Source organism: Amphiura filiformis, chromosome 19 (assembly GCF_039555335.1).
Source record: "Amphiura filiformis chromosome 19, Afil_fr2py, whole genome shotgun sequence".
NCBI lineage: Eukaryota > Metazoa > Echinodermata > Ophiuroidea > Amphilepidida > Amphiuridae > Amphiura > Amphiura filiformis.
In genome coordinates this window covers 46,158,215-46,178,922 of record NC_092646.1, presented here as the reverse complement: position 1 = coordinate 46,178,922, position 20,708 = coordinate 46,158,215, and the positions used below count along the sequence as shown (strand labels likewise).

Below are 20,708 nucleotides of genomic sequence, written 5' to 3'. Positions count from 1 at the left end.
AAGCCGTGTAATAAAGACAAAATAGGACATTGTACAGGAACTGTAATTTCTCAACTTAAAAGGGCATTTCGTGATCCACAGCCTCATCCCCCACTTTTCTCAAAAAAAGTTGAGATTTTTATATCACTGGAAACCTCTGGCTACATAATGTTTATGTACAAAATATTTCTTGCAGATTAATTCGTTGAGCAAAGATATCGTGAAATTTGAATTTCGTTCTGGTGCACCAGAACGAAATTACAACGCATTGTCTATGGAGCAGTGTAATACACATAATCATGCATAACTTCATGTAAGCATAAAATCGGAATCAACTGAAATTTTGGGAATAGGTTTTCGTGGATATCTAATGAAAAATGACATAAATAGAGGATGCTAGGATCACGAAATACTCCTTTAAGTAGAGATATTAGCTACATGTATGAGGCTGTTCAACTTTGTCAATACTGCACATTTCCCTTGCTTTTTACCAAATTGTTCACTTCAAAACTACCTAATGATTTATCACTCACTTTTAAATAATTTATACAATTTGTTTTTCAGTCAGTGAGTGGGCCTTTAACATTTACTATTTATAGTGAAATGATTGTAACAGGACCTGTAATATAAGAAAATATCCATCTCAGTCACATCATATCATCCAAGAAAATTTCTTATATGTGACATGATCAAGGGGAATGAGTCACATGTCGACCTTGGTCAAAAATGACTTTTATAAATGTTTCTAAAAAGGACATCTAGAGCTTTTAGAAACTGAAAACCCCGTGTTGATACGACTTTTCTTTGCGAAGTTACGTCAATTTATCAATCGCTGAAAACAATATAAAACAAAAGAATTTGAACACTGTTTTTGCCAATATCTCAAAAACAATATTAGCGACATCCGACTCATTTCCCTTGATCGTGTCACATATGCAGAGAGAGAAATTTTCCACATGTGAGTGACCTCATTTTTCAAAATGGGCTATTCCAGTTGAAATCCACACTACCCCTGTGGAAGATTTTGGAAATATTTTCCACAGTGGGAGTATGTTTTTCAAATGTAATTCGTCGGAGGTAATCATTTTGAAACCCATACCCCCCCCTGTATTATGGCTTTACCTATAGCTTCCACAACTGGAGTGAGTATTACAAATGGAAGTTACCCAATTGTCTATTCTATTCAAAATTGATACTCCCTCTGTGGCAGACTTTAGCTAAATCTTCCACAGGGGGAAGGTGGATTTTAAATGGAACAGCCCAATATCTACACTTCTCTAACCTTGTGCAAAATTAAAAACATAACTTACCTAATATATTTTGTATAAGAATTTTAAAAAAGGCTTTTAAAATCAGTAGGGATAAATAATTGCATAACATTACTACTTCTACCAAATCAGCTTTAACTGTCAAAAATTTGCATAAATCTCCTTATGAAGGTTGCATTTTAACTAGATCCATTAACAATCCAATGTGACAACATGGTCATAAAATGTTAGTCCTCATTGTAACCAGTTGGCATTGCATATATATTCAGATAGTTTTTTCGAAAATTAACAAACCGATGCATGATCAAGTCACAAAATTCACAAATATCTCTTCCAAGTTCCAATCATTCTGGTTTACATCACAAATCTGCTTTCAAATCATAAATAACATCTTGCCAAGTCATAATCATCAATCACATTATGTTGCAAAATCAAATATATCACATTTTTCTGTCCAAGTTATAATCACAATGTTGGGTACTTTTCTGAAGCAGATTCCGCTGGAATAGTACTCTTTTTAGACACATATGTCCTTCTTGATGGAGTTGTTGTATGTGTTCGTGTCATTGATGTTGATGACTGGCTACAAAGTCTATGTGATGAAACGGCACTACCAGACGAGCTGCGTGGCACAGCTCCCCCACTTGACCCACTCGCATTTCGCGCTCTTGAAGTAGAAGAAGAGCGTAACGTCCTTGGACTTTCGTTGTCCTTTGCCCGTGCAGCAGCTGCTGCGGCGGCACGTAAAGCCGCACTTCTTGTGGGTGACGGGCTCCCCTGAGTGGGAGTAGTACAACGTGAGTGAGTGGGAGATGTGAGACGTGGCATTGTGAAAGCACGGAAGGTGGGGATCCTCGATGACGGACTAACAGAACGACTTCTGTTGTTTGGACTCTGCCTGACAGGCTCTCTTACTACTGTTCTTTGTACTGGCGGGCTCTCAACTCCACCAGATAACACTTCCATGGATGCACTTGGGTATAATCCAGATGTTGAGGTACTTCTAGGAAGGTTGTGTGCTTTTCTTTGAAGGGCGGGACTGGCTGCCATCAGGTATGGACTGAAAATAAACAAGACAAATAGACTAATTAAAATTGTGCTTCTTTATCAAACTCATTCAAAAAAAGAACCTGTTGAAGAACGTAAAGTCATTCAATGGGCTATTCCAGTTAAATCTATACACCCCCTATGGAAGACATGACTTTAATCTTCCTCACAGGGGGTGTGAATTTCAAATGGAGTTACACATTTGCAATTCACACTCTGTGTGAGGGAGATTAAGGCCATGTCTTTCATAGGGGTGTATAGATTTCAGCTGGTATAGCCCAATATGATCCAACCAGGCCAAAGGTGCCGGGTCATATTGAAATTAAGATACAGGCAAATGATAGTAAGCAAATCACAATGAAATAATAAGAAATCAAGCAATAACACATTTGGTTACTATGCAAGTTGATATTAAATCACTAAATTTATGGTCAGGTTGGATAAGATCCTGTACCATTGTGGGAGCATGGTGGCCTAGTGGAACGGGCACTGACTCATAATCGGAAGGTTGCGGGTTCGAGCCCCGGCAACGCCATCGTGTTGTGCCCTTGAGTAAGGCACTTTATTTTGATTACTCCTCTCCACCCAGGTGTTTAAATGGGTACCGGCATTCTTAAATGCTGGGAAGGTAACAGACTCGCTGTAGAGGAGGTGTAGCGATCCCCTATAGCAACATTACATGGAGGAGTCTGGCCCAATCGCCAATGAAAGAGAGATGGGCACTCCGATCACTGTTTATACAGGATCGTCTCCTTTTTTACCATTGATACTTGACACACAGACTGCAGTGCAAAAAGTGCTCTTGATAAGCTACCTTTTATTACAAATGTTATCTTTCTGATAGAATGGAAATCGTGTCCAAATTTGGAAAAATTTTAACAAGCAGAAATAGAAACATTTGAATCAAAATATCAGCAAAAGCATTTGAGCTATTCTGACACCACTTCTCTGTCTTCAATTAAAAAGAATATGAACTTATGAAATATGAAATAATAAACAATGAGTACAATAAAAAAATAAATAAAATTCAAATCATAGTCTGGTACATACTTGTTGGAAAATCTTACAATAAGTATAAATCCATCATTTTGTCTTAGCATGCTATTATGCTTCTAAACATTAACATGTTAAGAAGAACGGAAGGATGTGGGGGTTAGGAAAGATTTGGCACGATACCAAAAGTTCCTTAATAATGGTAAGAATAATAACTGGCTAAAAACAAATTTGCTTGATAATTTTTTGTGACAGTCCGACCTATACACAAGGACAGTGGGGAGGGGAAGAACCCAAATCCTCCAAAAAAAGTCTACCTTATCACACAATTTGCCCATAAATAGTCTATTAAACCTATGCACATTTTGTAAAAATAGGGCACCAAAGTCTTCAATTTAAAATTAAAAACATCCTAATTTGATTCTCAAGTGCAAGACAATCACTCATCTGATTGGTTATCCTAAGGCAGAATCCCACCAATCAGCACCAGTCAACTAAACTGAAAGCCAATCACTTCCTCTTTCACATCCTCAATTAACAATACATCCACTACCATTGGTTGTTCAGTAGCAATTCCCGCCAATCAGCACCCCTTTCAGCCAATCACTTCCTTCCTTACATCCTCTATTGGCTATACACTCAAACACTATACTTTCCTGTTTCCGTATGTAGCTACACTGTTGTCAAACTCATGACTCCAAAATCAAAACAGACATGCAACATTTACACTTTGATCAGGGTGCCAAAAACATTCAGCTTCAATTCACCAGAAAAGGTATCTCTAAAATAATGTTCTATATACATTGCCCAAAACTGTCCAAATATGCAGTGATAGAGTTCAACAATTAACCCAATTCTTTCATAACATTCTGATCATTGAATACAAGATGGCTGTAAATGCTTTGTTATTATCATCTACTTATGCCCTTCTGCCTTTCAACAGTTTTTAAGAAAAACAAATTACCTTCTAATATCCACACTGTGGCTCAAGACACACCTTATAATAGCTAAGAAGAGTACACCCTATTCAAACCAAGGATTCTCGAGTACTAATATACTATAGGATAAGCCACTCGTTTGCGCAAATGAAGTCAGTCATTCAGCCTATGCGCGATAATGCATGTGATGGCATAGTACCCCTGTACGTGTATGAGTGTATAACCTGTGGAAGAGATGATGCAATGTTTACGTCAACGTTTCCAAAAAAATTAAATGGCGAAACGGCGAACATTTGGTCGAATCTTTCTATTACTATCATATCGTGAAAAACCAAATAGCTGAGGAGTTAGCTCAATATGCTAGGAAAATATTCTGTTCGAGGACCCTATGACGAGACTGGCTAAATAAGCTGTATTTTTGCTGGAAGGGGTCCGAAAAATTGGCAGTCGATGGGCGCCATCTTGGACAAATTTAGGGTACCAAACTACCCAAAACTGTCAATCAACATTCCGATGGTACCAAACTCCCTAGCAACCGTCAATCAAACTGCCCTGTTCAAACCACAATAAACCATCGCACCCAGGATGGTTGCAAGTTGACAGGTTGACACACATCCCGGTTGATGTTTGTTAACACATGAACCATTCATCTACCATGTTGCATCACTATCAATGTTTTCATCAGTTTATTATATAATCATCATCATTGTTTGATCATTACTAGTAAGATTTAATGACTTAATCTTTTTAATATGTCTAATTGACAAGATAATCAAGATTGATAAGAAGTGGAAAACTTGCGTCATAATTCTCAACTTTTGTAATCTTTATAATCTAAGAGATTACAGCGTTAAGATTTTGCTCAGGAATCATTTAGTAACTGTTCCAAGTTATATATGAGAAAAAATCTAGTCCTTTTACCCCCACATACCAACAGCATGTCAACAAACTTTTTATATTGTTTTCATAATGCCTATGCTATTCTACGGATTATTTTTGTAGGATATTTTGTAACATGTTCAATTCTTTTCCGTTCAGGTTCAATGGCTGCATGGCAGTGCTTAATGTTTTGACATTTACGACTCATGTCTTTTGCAGCTGTTGATTAATGACATACCATGTTTCTAATTCCAAATGATTCATAAAAAGGAAACCTATATTAAAGGAAAATGCATAACCTGATTTTAGAGTATATCTTCTTTTTTAATCTATTGTTTGGTTCAGCAAATATGTGACGTGTCATGTCAAAAGGAGACACTTTTGGGCAGGTTATGAATTTTCAGATTATATCTTAAATATAGAGATATTTTGCTCCACAACGCTGTTTTCCCCAATGAAATCAGACATTCCTAAGTGAAGGAATTGAGTTTGGAAATTATGGTATTATAAAATTGGAAATTGAGATATCGGCCTTTAAAAATGTTATTGACAATGTTAAGAGTAGGAATTAACTTGAAACATGTCTCAAAAATACAAGATGCCAGTTGTATTCCAGTCTGAAACTATCAGACAATATTTTTAACTTTAATAACATCACAAATTCGCAACAAACCCAAATTGTGAAAAAATCACCCACCGGCAGATTTTTGGCTATTTCTCCATTTACGATCCTGCCCAAAAGTGTCTCTTTTGACATGACACGTCACATATGAGCCTTCACCTGATACAAAATCCGTATTTTGATGGAGGTGGGGCCAGGGGTGGGGTTCTCAATCACACTAATAGTAATTGTTCACTTGTAAATTAAAGAATATGTTTTTTTCAATTATTTTTAAATTTTAGTTGTAATTAAATTGCAACATTTAAAGGTATTATGTACAGTTCAAAATTGGCAAAGCATAAGTACTTGTGCGAAAATATCCCCATTTTCAATAAGCGTGGATGTTCTCATCATTCATTAACTCTCTTCACGCTGGTGTCGACTGCAGGCGACAAGTTTCAAATTTTTTAAAAATTCAAAAATTTCAAAAATGTAAATTTTCATGACCATATTTGGAATCAGCATGAAAAATGCATTAAAATGAGTACAAACAAGCCTAGTATTGATTCAGTAGTTCTTAAGATAGCTCTTGATATTTTGAGAAAATATTTCAAAACTTTTTCCGTTGAAGTGCATGGCTAGCATTGGGTGATTACGACACATTGACGAAAATATACTAGTGTGGACTTGTCTAAGATTTGGAAGTTTCATTCACTTGTGTCAGCATCCACTACTCAAAATATTAGACCTACCTGTCATGCATCAAATGATAGAGGATAGTAAAAACAAAAAGTCCTATTACTGACTCATTATGAATGGCAAGTTAGTGTTCACTTGCATGCATGAAGATTCACAACCTGTTTTTGTTTATGTCTATGATGTAGTTTATACATACATGACATATAGGTTTCAAGAACGGATGTTATGTCGGATATATTGGGAAGGCTATAGATACATATAATGCTCTAAAACTAATGGAAATATCGGCTGTTTCAAATTTGATATCAGTTTAAAGGAATCTAGGTATAATCCACAAATGAATTCTGAAATTTATACTATGAATAAATTATGAGAAGTGTTGATTTGAACTAAATCTGAATTCTTTTAGTAAAGTTAAAATGCTTTTTATTGTGAATAAAAGCGTCCGCCTCACGATCGGGAGGTCGCAGGTTCGAACCCCGGCCGGGCCATACCAAAGGCTTTAAAAATGGTACTTACTTCATTCTTGCCAGGCGTTCGGCATTGAAAGAATGGAGTAGGGAAAGTTAAACACATGGCTACCAGTGGACTAACCCCTACTGTAGCTTTTCTGCTTGCAGACATGTGGCCTAGGGTTATGAAACGGAGATAGGCGCCGCCCAATGGGCCGAAAGGCTTGGGAAGGATTTAACTTTTTAACTTTAACTTTATTGTGAATAAGAAATTGATGAATCAATCATAGTACTTTCTGCTTATATAATTATAATGTTAAAATCACAAAAATTATGTTCCAAACTTATTCTTAGCATACACCGTTAATAATCTGGGTAAATTTACCTAACTTTATTGCTGGAAGGGAAGGTGGGTTCAAAGTCTTCTGCTGACCTCTTGTCTAGTGGTCAGTTACCTTCAATGACCAATTTCCATTATTATGAAAGACAACCCTAGATACCCTTTTCAACCCTACAGCCATGGAAACAATACATCAATTATTATATCCAAACAAAAAGCTCTCATTTACAAATTAGTCACAGTTTTGTATCAGTTGCAAGTATACTTCCTATATACGTTATCCAGCATGTTATCTGGGAAATTTGACAAAATATTCTAATTCTGTATAGCTGACGCTACCACAATGACTGGAGCCAAATGCATGTAGCACATACAGTATTTGCCATTTGTACACTAATTTCCCCCATAGAAATGATTGAGAGCTGTTCTCACAAAATGAGCAGAAAAGTTGCTTGGGAAGAAAAGGAGATATGGTTGGTGCATGTCAGAAAACAATAGAAAACAGATTTGAAATTTTGACTTTTAAAGACTAAGTGAGGGAGTAACCCTGACCAGTTATATACCATTTTAAAGCTTATGATCCAGAGAATATGAAACAGGACCAAGTCAAAATGAAAATTAGCAACTTCCCTCTCATTTTGTGGGAATATGTCTCATTTGCAGTTTTTAATGATCAGAAACATCTATTCTGAATGTGTCTATGTGTTTAAAATGATTCAGGATTCCTTGAAAAAAAATCCATTATATTCACCAATGTTGACCTGAGTCCATGCCCCTTCTTTCATATAAAGCCCCATGTGTTCCAAGGGCAGTGCTACATGGTACAGGGGCATTCCTATCTTGTATATATATTAGCACGATGCTTATATAGATACTGACACATAACTGCATGATTTATCATCATTCATGTTGACACGACCCCCCTCATTTGATGACCTCATTTGAACCCATGTCTTCAGACATCAGTACTATCCATGATTCATATAGGTACAGGGCATCTCCATCTTATGACATTAGTAGGAGGATTATACAGCTTAATTCTGACACGTAATTGGCATCTTTAACAAAATGAGCCCATGACCCCCCCCTGATTTGAACCCCATGTCTTCAGACATCAGTACTATTTATGATTCATATTACAGGGGCATCTCCATCTTATGACATTAGCAGGAGGATTATACAGCTTAATTCTGACACGTAATTGGCATCTTTAACCAAATGAGCCCATGACCCCCCCCTTCATTTGAACCCCATGTCTTCAGACATTAGTACTATCCATGATTCATAGTACAGGGACATCTCCATCTTATGACATTAGTAGGAGGATTATACAGCTTAAATCTGAATTGGCATCTTTATCCAATTGACCTGATTCATCCTGGTATAAATCCACTGACCCTTCAAGTAATACTTAATGTCAATGTACTTTTGCTGTATTAAATGAACAATCACTGATTTTGCTATACCTGAGCAAGTGAATAAAATGAATTCAAAATTATAATATGCAAATATGTGAGTGCAGGTAAAAGTCTGAACCCTTGTAGATAGTATTCAAATATTGGTGCAACATCAGTGTAAGATTATTAACAAAAGATTATGAAGATCATAATCCCTTACAGTAATCTAAACACCAAGTGATATGCTTTCTTACATGATGGGAAAACCCAAATATTAAACAGAACTTGAACACAAAATTCATAAAGTTGTGATCACAAAAGTGGAATGATAAAGTGTAGTGGGAGATCAAAACATCAAGTTCAATTTGTCACTTAACAGTTGCTATATGACAAACCGCAGATTACTATAAACATGTCTCTTTGTATTATACTGACGATAGATGGCGTCATTATCAATATTTGGCGATGCAAAACTGTTTTATGCCTGGTTGCTACTCACACTGGTTAAATTGCATAAAGACAATTCACAGGTTATATTGGTATGAGTAAAGATGAATTTATACTCCATCGCTGAGCAACGAGTGATTGGTATTTGACCAATGAGGCAGCGCGCTTTTCCCAACGCAACAAAGGCACTCCACCTCATTGGCTAAAAACTAATAAGTATGCGTTATAGTAATCTGCTATCCATCATTATGCAGAAATCAACTGTTTTGTGGTTAATTCATTGAAAAACTATCACAACAATAGTGATGAATATGAAGTGAAGACAAGGATACAAAAATCAAAAGTGAACTGCACATCACAAACTTAACATTGCCACACATATGTTAACAACAGGGCTAAGTGTAACAAAAACGCATTTCCATTAGCTCCCCTGGGTGAAGTAGGGTAATGTTGTGTATAAATGCAATCATGCTTATGAAAAACTGGGCCTTAGTGGTGTTAGAGAATGGAATCAGTTAGTCCTTTCTCATTACCTAAAAGGCTAGAGCAAATATTGTACCGTCCAAAAAGGATTGTCAAGATGCAAGTCTTACGAAATGACATTTCCTGAAAGACATAAAAGTTTGGAGAAATTGGCCTAGTTGGGCCAGCTTGGCGTAGACCGAGGATGGGGGTAGTGCGAGCCATAACCCTTTCCTATATGGGTCGTTGTCGAGTTCCTATGGGAAGATCAATTAAAACAAACAAACAAAAACAATACCAAGGGAGCTAGTGGAGATGAGGCTATGTTGGACTACCCTTCAACATGTTAGTAATTGACAATATGGAAAATGACATGCTGTATGTATGATCTACTTCATTCAGTGTTAATATAAAACATGAGTGATGATGTATCGTAAAACTGGAGCATGAAATTGGAATATCCTCCTTTAAACTATATACATACATATGATGTATAGCAGGAATTGATTGTAATACCCACGATATTGAATAACATACCGCAAAAGAGGTTCAATATCTCCAATGAGTCTAAGCAGTAGTGACATGAAAAACATCTGTACAAAGTTTACCATAATGAGATCCAGCATAGCTTCATGACTACACTTTGACTGCTATTTGGTGAATATCTGCTCCTTCTCTCCCCCCATTCAATGTTGGGCAAACCCTGTTACCATTTGTCAGTATACGAGACCCTCGAACATTGAAAGATGGGGACGGGAAGGGCTGGACAGGGGAGAGATTTGACTTCAAAATACATGATAAACTTATTTATGTTGGTACATTTTGACTACCTTGAATGTATGTTCCCGCTCCCCCCATTCAATGTTGGACAAAAACATGTTGACACTTCATTACACGCGACCTGCAAACATTGAACAATGGGGGTGGGGAAGAGTGGGATATAGTGCACAGTTTTTACTTCAAATTCATGAAAGATTAATTTCACTTGACTCAATACTTTTCAGATGGTACTCATTTGAGTTTTTCCCAGGATTTTTATAAACAAATACACAATAATAGAAGGCAGAGCTCAAGGGCCTATATCATAAATCTCTGCACCACAAAGTTCCTTATAATTGCAGACTTCAGGGTGTACGTAAGTAACCCTAACCCTAACTCAAACCCTAAACCTGCCCTTAAATTTAACATTAAACTTAATAGCTCCTTAATGTTAACCCAAACTCTAACCCAAACTCCAAATTTATACTTACTCCTAAACCAAATCCCAACTCTGAACCTAATTCTTAGTAAATTACTAACCTATATGCAGTAATTATAGGCCTGCTATAATTGTGGTCATCAAAGTTAATTAAGTGGAAATGAGTAGCTGAACACCAATAAAACTTAAGTCTAGATTTCCACAAATAAAGCACAGTGAACTGACCATTGGGCTATTCCAATTACATTCCACACGCCCCCTGTGGAAGATTTCAATGCCTTATTAATGCCAGTTATATTTTCAATCCAGCTTGAAATGTTTGCTCATTTTATGTGAAATCAAGCTGAAAATTGTTGAATAAAATCCATTTGAATTAAGCCTAGAATTAGACATTTTGTGTGGAATTCCAAAACCTTCCACCTCTGCCTTCCACGCCTTTTTAACTTTTATGGATGAAAATGGCTGGATCTGGAATAATTCAAACTGTTGATTTTGGTGTAAATTCCAAGATCTTCCACAGTGGGGGTGCGGTTATCAAATGTAACAGCCCATTCTGTGGAATGGCTAATTGGGATTTACCCCTATATTAACCCCTATAAAACACATATTAATGGATTAGCAAGTGAGGACTAAAACCCATACTGCATAATATCAAGTCTATATGTTTAGTATTATACTAACAAGCCACATAATTGTGATTACTTAGGCTCAGTGTTGTTGATAAAATAAACTCCAGAAAAAATCACATGGGAATTTTTGACAGAATTCTGCTTTTCCTGTGAGGCCTAGTTAGCATTTGACTGCCACTTTCGAGGCTAAGAGCCAAAAAATCAGATGTTTTCTTTATTTCACTGAACTAAAAACTATGCTTTTATCACGGTTAAGAAATTCTGCTTATTTCCACAGAATATTAAATACGGATATATATTTGTAAATATCATTAGAATGCTTCCTCCCAATTCCAAAGAATCTTGAGCTAAACAAATTATCTGCTTCTAAGAACTATATTGATTGGTTACAAAGAGGGCTATATCATGTATTCAGCCAATCACAGATATAGTTTTAGAGTTCTAAAAGCTCTATTTTGATTGGTTACTCAGATGATTATATCACATAATTACCCAATCAGAGGCACTTTAAAAAGACAGTAGTGCACACAGGGTTAAGATGTAATTGTTTACAAACTACAGATTAAGGTTGAAAAACCCCAAAACACTGCAAGTTTGTTTCCTATCGGGTGTGCACACATTTTTCCTGGGTGAAATTTGACCACTTTCCATTTTTTGCGAAATCCAGAAAAAAATTATTATCCATATTTTTCTTGTAGTTTGTTTACAAGTGAGAAGACATTAATTACAAATATCTGGATCTGATCTGGACATTATCCTCTGAATAAACGGGTACCCGCATCGCATCAGAGTTGGAAATCAAATATTGAAAATATAACTTCCAAAAAGATCTATTTTTCATTATGCTATGCTGATTATTGTAAACCTGCAGGAAATGACACATACACAAATTTAGCCTTCAAAAGTAGGCCTACTAGGTTTCCATGGCAATGTGACTTTCCATATGATACTAGCATACATTTTAGGGATCCTGGATTTACATATTGGGAAGTTTGAACATCATGGAGGCATATGCCTGCATTAAAATTGGACTAATCTATGATAAATTGATGACTAATAATTTGATCACCTAGGTCTGAATATTTGAAAATAAAAATTATTAAATGTGGATCCTGAATTTCATCCTTGGCTGGCTTACATGACAACCGTTTAATGTCAGCAAATTTCTATCCTTTAATACAAATATCAACAGTTTTGCATCAAAACGTGTCCATTGTAGACATAGTAAAGCTGATGGTTCTACAATGAAGGAAAACTCAGAAATAAGAAAAAGAACAGACTAAATCATGATCTTATGAAGGGAAAACAGGGTTGGCGATTTTTTTTTATTTTTTAAAAAAAATCAAAAAAATCGATTTAAATCAAAAAAATCTGATTTTTTTGATTTTTTTAATTCCAAGAACTGCTATACCCCATGATAAAGTCAAAAGAGACCAGTGGAATGCTAGACATACGCACAATCCTATCAGGTATTTACAAAAAATCAAAACACATTTTTAGATGTGAAAATTTCAATGAAAAAATTTGGTTAAATCATGGGAAAAACACCTGCCGAATTCTGCACCTTGAAAATGATTTTTTAGCAATAGATAAAATGACATCATAGAGGTATTTAATTGTATCCAAAAGGTGTAGAAGCATTACAAATGAAGTAAAACAGTCAATTGAAGATAGAAATTAACTCAAATTTATCAAAAATGGTAAAAACTGAAAAAGTTGATTTAAATCAGTGATTTAAAAAAAAAATCATTTGATTTAAATCGTGATTTAAATCATGATTTAAATCAATTGATTTAAATCGCGCCAACCCTGAGGGAAAATGATTGAGGATGTTTAATATGGTGTAGCAAAACTGGTGTACAGAGCATAAAAGAAAAGCACAAAATATTATCAAGAAATAAAGTGTGATGAATGAAGATACACTGTTATTTGTGATAATATCACAACATACCACATCAATGTGTGATGATATAGCCACACGACAAAATAGTGATCACAGCAAGAGCATGCACATCAATGACAACTTACTCCTTCTGTCTACCACATACTAGTCTCTCCTCCAGGACTTATGATGCGATAAAGAATAGATCACACATGCGTTATGTAAGATTTAGTAAGAGACCAACTGGTGTGTTAAAAATTAGTATAAAACGGTATGAGCATCTGTGAGTTTTGGAATGGCAATTTAATGGATAATGGAATGATTACAGAATGATATGTACCTCCTTTTTGATATCAAGGGAAGCATGGCTAAGCATGTAGGCTCTTTCATCCCTGTTCATGTCAACATAGCCTCTTGCATTGTAAGCATGATGATGCTTGTATGCATAATCAGGGTTGCCAAACCCGCGATTTGGTAGCCCAATTGGGCGACTTTTGAAGATTTTTCCAGCGACTTTTGACAATTTCCTGTCCCATAGAAACCAATGGTTAAGAAAAAATTTGGGCGACTTTTCAACATTGGCTCCCGCGACTTCCGATAGTTTCCTGCCCCACAGAAACCAATGGTAAAGAGAAAAATTGGGTGACTTTTCGATTATTTGACCGGCGATTCGGGCTGAAATCTTTTGGCAACCCTGTGCATAATGATGCTTATGCTTGTCAAAGAGAGGCCAACCTAAAATACTGGCAAATTTAGATTTAAAACAGAAACTGCTACAAAATTGTGGCAAAACAGAACAAGTGAAGAATTTGTATGAGAATGAACTATTAAAATTGGATATAAATTGTTTAGGTTACTACTCACATGCGATATATATCACCACTACTACTCCGTCTTGGTGGTTTTATTTTGTACCTATTGAGTCCCGGATAAAACCACATTGGCAAACTTATTGTTATCATTCATAAACACTCAGCAGGGTCTTGCTAAACAAGTATTATACTCACTTTAACATGATCAGGCAATTTCTAATTTTTAGTTTCTTTTACAGCAAAAAATCTTTTCAACTCTACCAATATCATTCCACTGTACACTGTATTTTTCTTGCACAAAAAGCACTATGCTAACAGTTGAATCCGACATTACCAATCTTTGCAAATTTTCTATCTCGAGCATGCACTTTGTCTGACAAACAAATTTAAATTGTTCCACAAATTTTGTCATAAAATGGTTTCACTCACCTTGGTGATCCATGACCTTTTCTTTTCTGTAAATAAAAAGGAAGAATAACATGATCAAATTAAACAATTTTGTTTAAACTTCATATGATATCACAGTATAATCTATCGGACTTCATGAATGAGTAGCAAGTATGGAAATAGATTCATTGCAATTCACTGATTTCCAAAATGTTTTAAAGAATAGTCTTTGTCATGAGCCTAACCAAGAGGTCACTTTTGCTGATTCTATGTTCAAAGTAGACTCACTCTAGTCCCCATTGATAGAATTAAATTGACTCAAAATGAAATTTGATTAGCTGTCTGGCCGACTGGTTCAGCCATTGCTCAAATGTATGCTTCAGTTCTACAGGTTATATCAATTGCATACTGTTCTGCAAACACATTAACACTTCTGCAATTGGGTGTGTGAACCTACAACCTCTATAGTATTCGGCAAGGTCCTTCAGTGGTGGTCAGACTGCTTGACCTGATTATTGCATACACAGTTTGATCAGCAAATGAGATGCTGATGTGATGATGACATTATTCAATTTGCCAATCAGAACCCCACTTCCATGTTTACGTTCTAAACAGTGACAAATCGGTATACCTCTGAAGAACCTTGCCAAAAAATATAGCTATTTCATGACTATGAGGCAAACATCTCACAGCTGTATTACCATTAAAGCATCCAGGATAAGTTGAAAATATGCTCAAGATTTTGGTAATATGATATCCCCAAATCAATAATTAGATTATGAATAAACTATAAAACAGAAAATGGATGCAAGGATCTGGATTGCCAAATTTAATTCTCATTCCTTTTCCTTTAAAAAGTCTGTCATTTGTCTAGAATAAACAATCTTCTGACAAAATTACGGGAAGTAGGCTGATACAGTTTTTGTTCTTTTCCTGCAAATAATCTACAGATCAAATTTGAAAGGATATTCAGTGATTTTTATTCCAGTTATTTATGCCATATGATGACAGAAGTTCAATTTTGTATAAGCTTAGAAAATACACACCACACTGACCAAATGTTCACATTAAGGGATCCAAAATGAGCGTTTATTGCGTTTCGACAGTATTTTTTGTGGGACATGAGAGCACCTCAAACCTATCTAATTGCATTCTGAATCTGAAGCATGTCTTTCTGATATCAAATAATTTTCATTTTTAAAATCACAATATAATACAAATTTTATGACAAATTATAAAAATTTGATATTTTTCAAATTTTGATATATAACAGTCCTCGAAGTAAATTATATAAATCTAATGATATATTCTTAAAGTGTATGTAGCAGGAGGAAAAGCCGACGGTCAATTGAAAATTTTGACCTTTCATATTGAAGATATGGATTTTTTCCCCAAAAAGACCTAATTTTTTTTGGTGTTTTGGAAATCTTCAATCTGAAAGGTCAAAATTTTCAATTGATCGTCGGCTTTTCATCCCACCTACATACACTTTAAGTATAAATCATCAGATTTATAAAGTTTACTTCAAGTACTGTTAAATATCAAAAATATCAATTTTAATGATTTGCCATAAAATGTGTATTAAATTGCAATTTCAAAAATCAAAATTAATTGATATCAGAATGACATTCTTCGTATTCAGAATGCAATTCGATATGTCTGATGTGCTCTAATGTCCCAAAATAAATACTGTCCAAACGTTCATACCCCAGCCCTTAAGCAGATAAAATAGATTCCTTGTGAACTATTCCTGAGGGACAAGATATAGCACTTACAGGCGACATGGATTTCCCAAATTTGAGTTGTGCATAGAGCAGCACACCAATGTCCTTATGACCAGCTTCCATGGCAATGGAGAATGCTGTGCTGCCATCCTGTAATAATGAGAATAAAGGAAAAAAGCTGCCTTGTATTACTTTCAACATGAAATATCACAGATGTAAATCAATTGATTCTATTTCCATCTATTTCCATCTCTAATGGAACTTAGTGGGTCATTTTTTGCAAAGTTGGCTGCATGTTTTCTTTGACATTTGAAACATACCATTGTGCAACTTATCTTCAAACCTCACAATAGAAAGGGGGAAAACACCTTCAAAATGCCATATAAATTGAAATCTAATGCACGCACATACACAAAATATAAGCTATCTAAAAGTTGGTCTAACAGAACCATGTCCCTCCAAAACTATACATGTATCGTTTTACAATAAACAAAAGCACATAGCATCTATCTTGAATTTAGACTGCATACTGTATTCAGGTATTTGAGTCCTATATAGCTGTGCAAGCAATAAGACTAAAAGCAAGACCCCCAATCGATTGCAAAAATTCCATAGAAAAGTTGTCGAGAAACAGCGTGTACCCCCCATCATCCCATCAGACCCAGCGCGCCCCAATCATGGTGGTGCCCCCCCCATGTGATGACCCATGCTACGCCACTGACCAAAAGTGTCCAAAGGAGGACAAAATATTCCATTTTTAGTCCATGTTCTGTCCATAGACACACTATGGTAACATACAATGAATGCAGATGCAAATTGGGCTATTCCAGTTGAAATCCACACTCCCCCTGTGGAAGATTTTGGAAACACCTTCCACAGGGGGAGCAAGTTTTTCAAATGTAATTGGTCAAAGTTAATCATTTTGAAACCTATACTCCCCCTGTATTATGGCTTTACCTATATCTTCTACAACTGGGGTGAGTATTTTAAATGGAATTTACCCAATTGTCTATTCTATTCAAAATTGATACTCCCTCTGTGGCAGACTTTGGCTAAATCTTCCACAGGGGTAGTGTGGACTTTAAATGGAATAGCCCATTTTATCATCACTGCCATTTCCTTCCTTATTGTCTAATGTCACCTGGTCAAATAAAAAATACCAAATCAGACTTTTGACTCATGCTTCACTTTTCCATTCAAATATTTTTGATGCTTTTGGTAGGATCACTTTAAGACCTTTGGGTGGCAACCTTTATTCTAAACCCTGAGTATTTCCAGAATAGAGTTCAGTTCAGTGTCAAATCAGTAATGACTGACTTACATTGTCCATGAGAGTGGCATCGCAGTGTGGGTGAGCCAATAGCAATTTAACAATTTCAAGATGGCCGTGTTCACTGGCACACATCAGAGCTGTAGAACCATCCTGTTTACATGAAAAGGAAAGGTGAAATAAGCAGAAAATTAATTAGCTTGCGTGCAATACAATACAGGTAACCTAGATCAGATCACATATGGTGAATTTATTTCCACTATTTCTTGAGTTCGTGACAGTGCTACTAACACTAACATAATTTCATTTTTGAGAATATGGACAAGTCTGATATTTAGTCACAAGCTACTTTTTGTGGCATTGAAACTTGTTATTAAAAATATTTTCTGCAAACCATAATTTCCTCTGAAAGTTGATAAATTAAAAAGCTTGTAAAATTAAATTGGTATTTCATAGACTTGTAATGTTTTCTATAAATGGAAGATGTAGGCGTATCCATATGGATAAGCAAGACCAATATTTTATTGTAGCGGATACTGGCTGCACCTGCATCCACTACTCCAAACACTGTCTACCCTCGTAGACAAGATAGAAGATACTATAACAACAATTCATATCTTAATAAGTGGACATGACATAATTTGTCCTGTAAACAAACAAGTGGAGACAATGAATTTCCACTAATTTGATAAGTATTTCCAGTTTGGAGCCACTGGTAAACTTAACCTAATTGACACTGCATGTCAATATTAATGCCCAATGTCAAAACCTTTAAATTGTAACCACACCCAGACATAAAAACAAGCAAGAAATGTCCTTCGTTATCAAATATTATCTTTTAGTGGGAGTCTCTTCTTGAGTAACAGCAAAACAACCAATTATCCCATTTGGTCATGATGATTGTGACCAGATTCAATTACTTCATTATAATAGGCAGAAATTGTTTGTGAGTTTTCATTGTTAATATACTTTGTAAAGCAAACAGTATTCAAACTCAATTACTTGATTGAATCAGAGTTTTCATTAATGATGTAATATACTTTATTTAGAAAATATAGTGACTAGACTCAATATTACTGAATTGTAACATTCAAATTTGTTTTTCTTGAGTTTCATTTATTGATATATTTTGTAAAGCATGAATTTTAAACATGAAGGAAACATTTTCTCCCATGACACATCAATTTATGCCCTGGATAAGTCTACCTCCTACAGAAAACTACTTCCAGCAATCAAAACTGTGACAATTTATTTTCAAAATGTCAAAACAAGTCGCTAACTAGTATATCAGGAATGCCCAAGCTAGTTGACTCTCACCCTATACCTAGGACACACACAGGATGACATTACTGCTACTGCACTATTGTTAGTGATGTTACATAATTAGACATAATTATGTAACATTATCATGCCTCCAGTATAATCAGTTACTAACAAGGCATTTGCTACAACCCAAACAAGCTGCATTGTTTCAAGCAATGTTCTTGGAACTGTATAATTGGCACAACTATTATTCAACTGTATTTCCTATTGGTTGTCTGTATGACACTGAGGTGGGATGCACCATTTCAATGTGTCACCTTGTCCTATATGTACAGGTCAAATAACTTTGTTAAGTATCAGTCCATGTGCGTCTGGCTTTAACAGAGAGTTAAACCAGGATAGTCTTTTGTGTCATGCTATGGGATATATGCCATATTGGATTAGTATGCATGGGAGCCAAAATAGTATACATATGGCATTTTCAATAAAAGCACCCAAATCAAACAATAATTCATGGATTACAGCATGAGTATAACATGGCACATGGAATACTTAGCGCTTTGTTCATACTTATGCTAAGGCGCTATATAATTTCCGTTTATTGTATTGTACATGTAATGACACAATACATTATATGTATAATGCAAATATGCAAGCATTTACAGAGTGAGTGAGTTTTTACTGCAAGTGTCTCTCGTGATGACTTGGGCACAAATCTCAAATTGGTCAAAATATGATTTAGGCAATTAATTTATAAAGGGGTAAACTTCTTGCTAGAATTCTATACAACAAATTCTGTACCCACCTCATCTTGTATGTTGACATCAGCCCCAGCTTCTAACAACTGCTTCACCATTTCAAGTTTCCCATGACTAACCGCCAGCATGAGGGCGGTCTGACCTGCCTGCGATGCGCGGATGTTAACGTCCCCAAGATGGAAGAGTTTCTTCACCACAATTTGTTGGTCGCTATCAAGTACTGTTGCGAGAGATGTGAGCATGATGGCGCTGTAGCCAGCTCGGTTTGGTGTATCTACATTGCAGACGTCAGTGTCAAGGAGATGGTCTACAATTTCAAAGTTGCCATGCGAGACGGAGTAGTGAAGCGCTGTGTTGCCCTGTGATCGAAAAGGAAAATATATCAGCAAAACATGTCCTTTTTAATTGCTGTAACTTTATTTCACACTAGTATCATCACAAAAAGTGTTTTCATCTGCTTCACAAATACACAGGTAGCTGTCATGCATAATGGACTATTCCAGTTGTAATCCATACACCCCCTATGGAAGATATCACCTTAATCTTCCACACAGGGAGTGTGAATTTCAAATGGGGTTACCTGAATGGGTAACTCAATTTGAAATCTACACACCCTGTGTGGGAGATTAATGTAATGTATGTATTTCATGGGGGTGTATGGATTTCAACTGTTATATTTGTCAGACATGTGTATCCACAAATTGTCCATTTTCCTCACATGTCATGTATCAAATACTGTATCTGATACTTCTATGCAAATTATGTATGGATATCACCAATATTTGAAATAAGATGGTCCCAGACTAAAAGCCCAATCAAATCACTGCAGGCCTGATTCAATACACTGCAGGGCCACATGGCTTGATTGAAGAAGTTTGCCTCCAAAATTAAGATGTGTGAAGAGTGTCACAAAATGTGGACCAATACAACATGTCAAATTTGAGTCTGGGGCTCGGCCGTGAAAATTGAAGAGGGCCCATAGATTTTAACCTGATGGGGTTACCTGAATGGGTAACTCAATTTGAAATGTACACACCCTGTGTGGGAGATTAATGTAATGTATGTATTCCATGGGGGTGTATGGATTTCAACTGTTATATTTGTCAGACATGTGTATCCACAAATTGTCCATTTTCCTCACATGTCATGTATGAAATACTGTATCGGATACTTCTATGCAAATTATGTATGGATATCACCAATATTTGAAATAAGATGGTCCCAGACTAGAAGCCCAATCAAATCACTGCAGGCCTGTTGATTCAATACACTGCAGGGCCACA

At 35.9% G+C, this 20,708-nt stretch overlaps 1 protein-coding gene across 2 annotated transcripts in view; it reads right to left on the bottom strand.

Moving 5' to 3' along the window:
* Nucleotides 1-315: 315 nt before the first annotated feature.
* LOC140141372 (uncharacterized) overlaps nucleotides 316-20,708 on the bottom strand; it is a 278,662-nt gene continuing 258,269 nt past the window's right edge. Inside the window, exons 5-10 of one of the 2 annotated variants that reach the window (XM_072163219.1) lie at nucleotides 19,473-19,784; nucleotides 17,456-17,557; nucleotides 16,186-16,284; nucleotides 14,453-14,478; nucleotides 14,076-14,126; nucleotides 316-2,307 (exon numbers count right to left, since the gene is read on the bottom strand). In XM_072163219.1, coding sequence (XP_072019320.1) covers nucleotides 1,713-2,307; nucleotides 14,076-14,126; nucleotides 14,453-14,478; nucleotides 16,186-16,284; nucleotides 17,456-17,557; nucleotides 19,473-19,784 — 1,185 coding nt within the window. In that variant the 3' untranslated portion in view covers nucleotides 316-1,712. The remainder of the gene's footprint in view (nucleotides 2,308-14,075; nucleotides 14,127-14,452; nucleotides 14,479-16,185; nucleotides 16,285-17,455; nucleotides 17,558-19,472; nucleotides 19,785-20,708) is intronic. The other variant, XM_072163220.1, reaches the window with a different exon arrangement.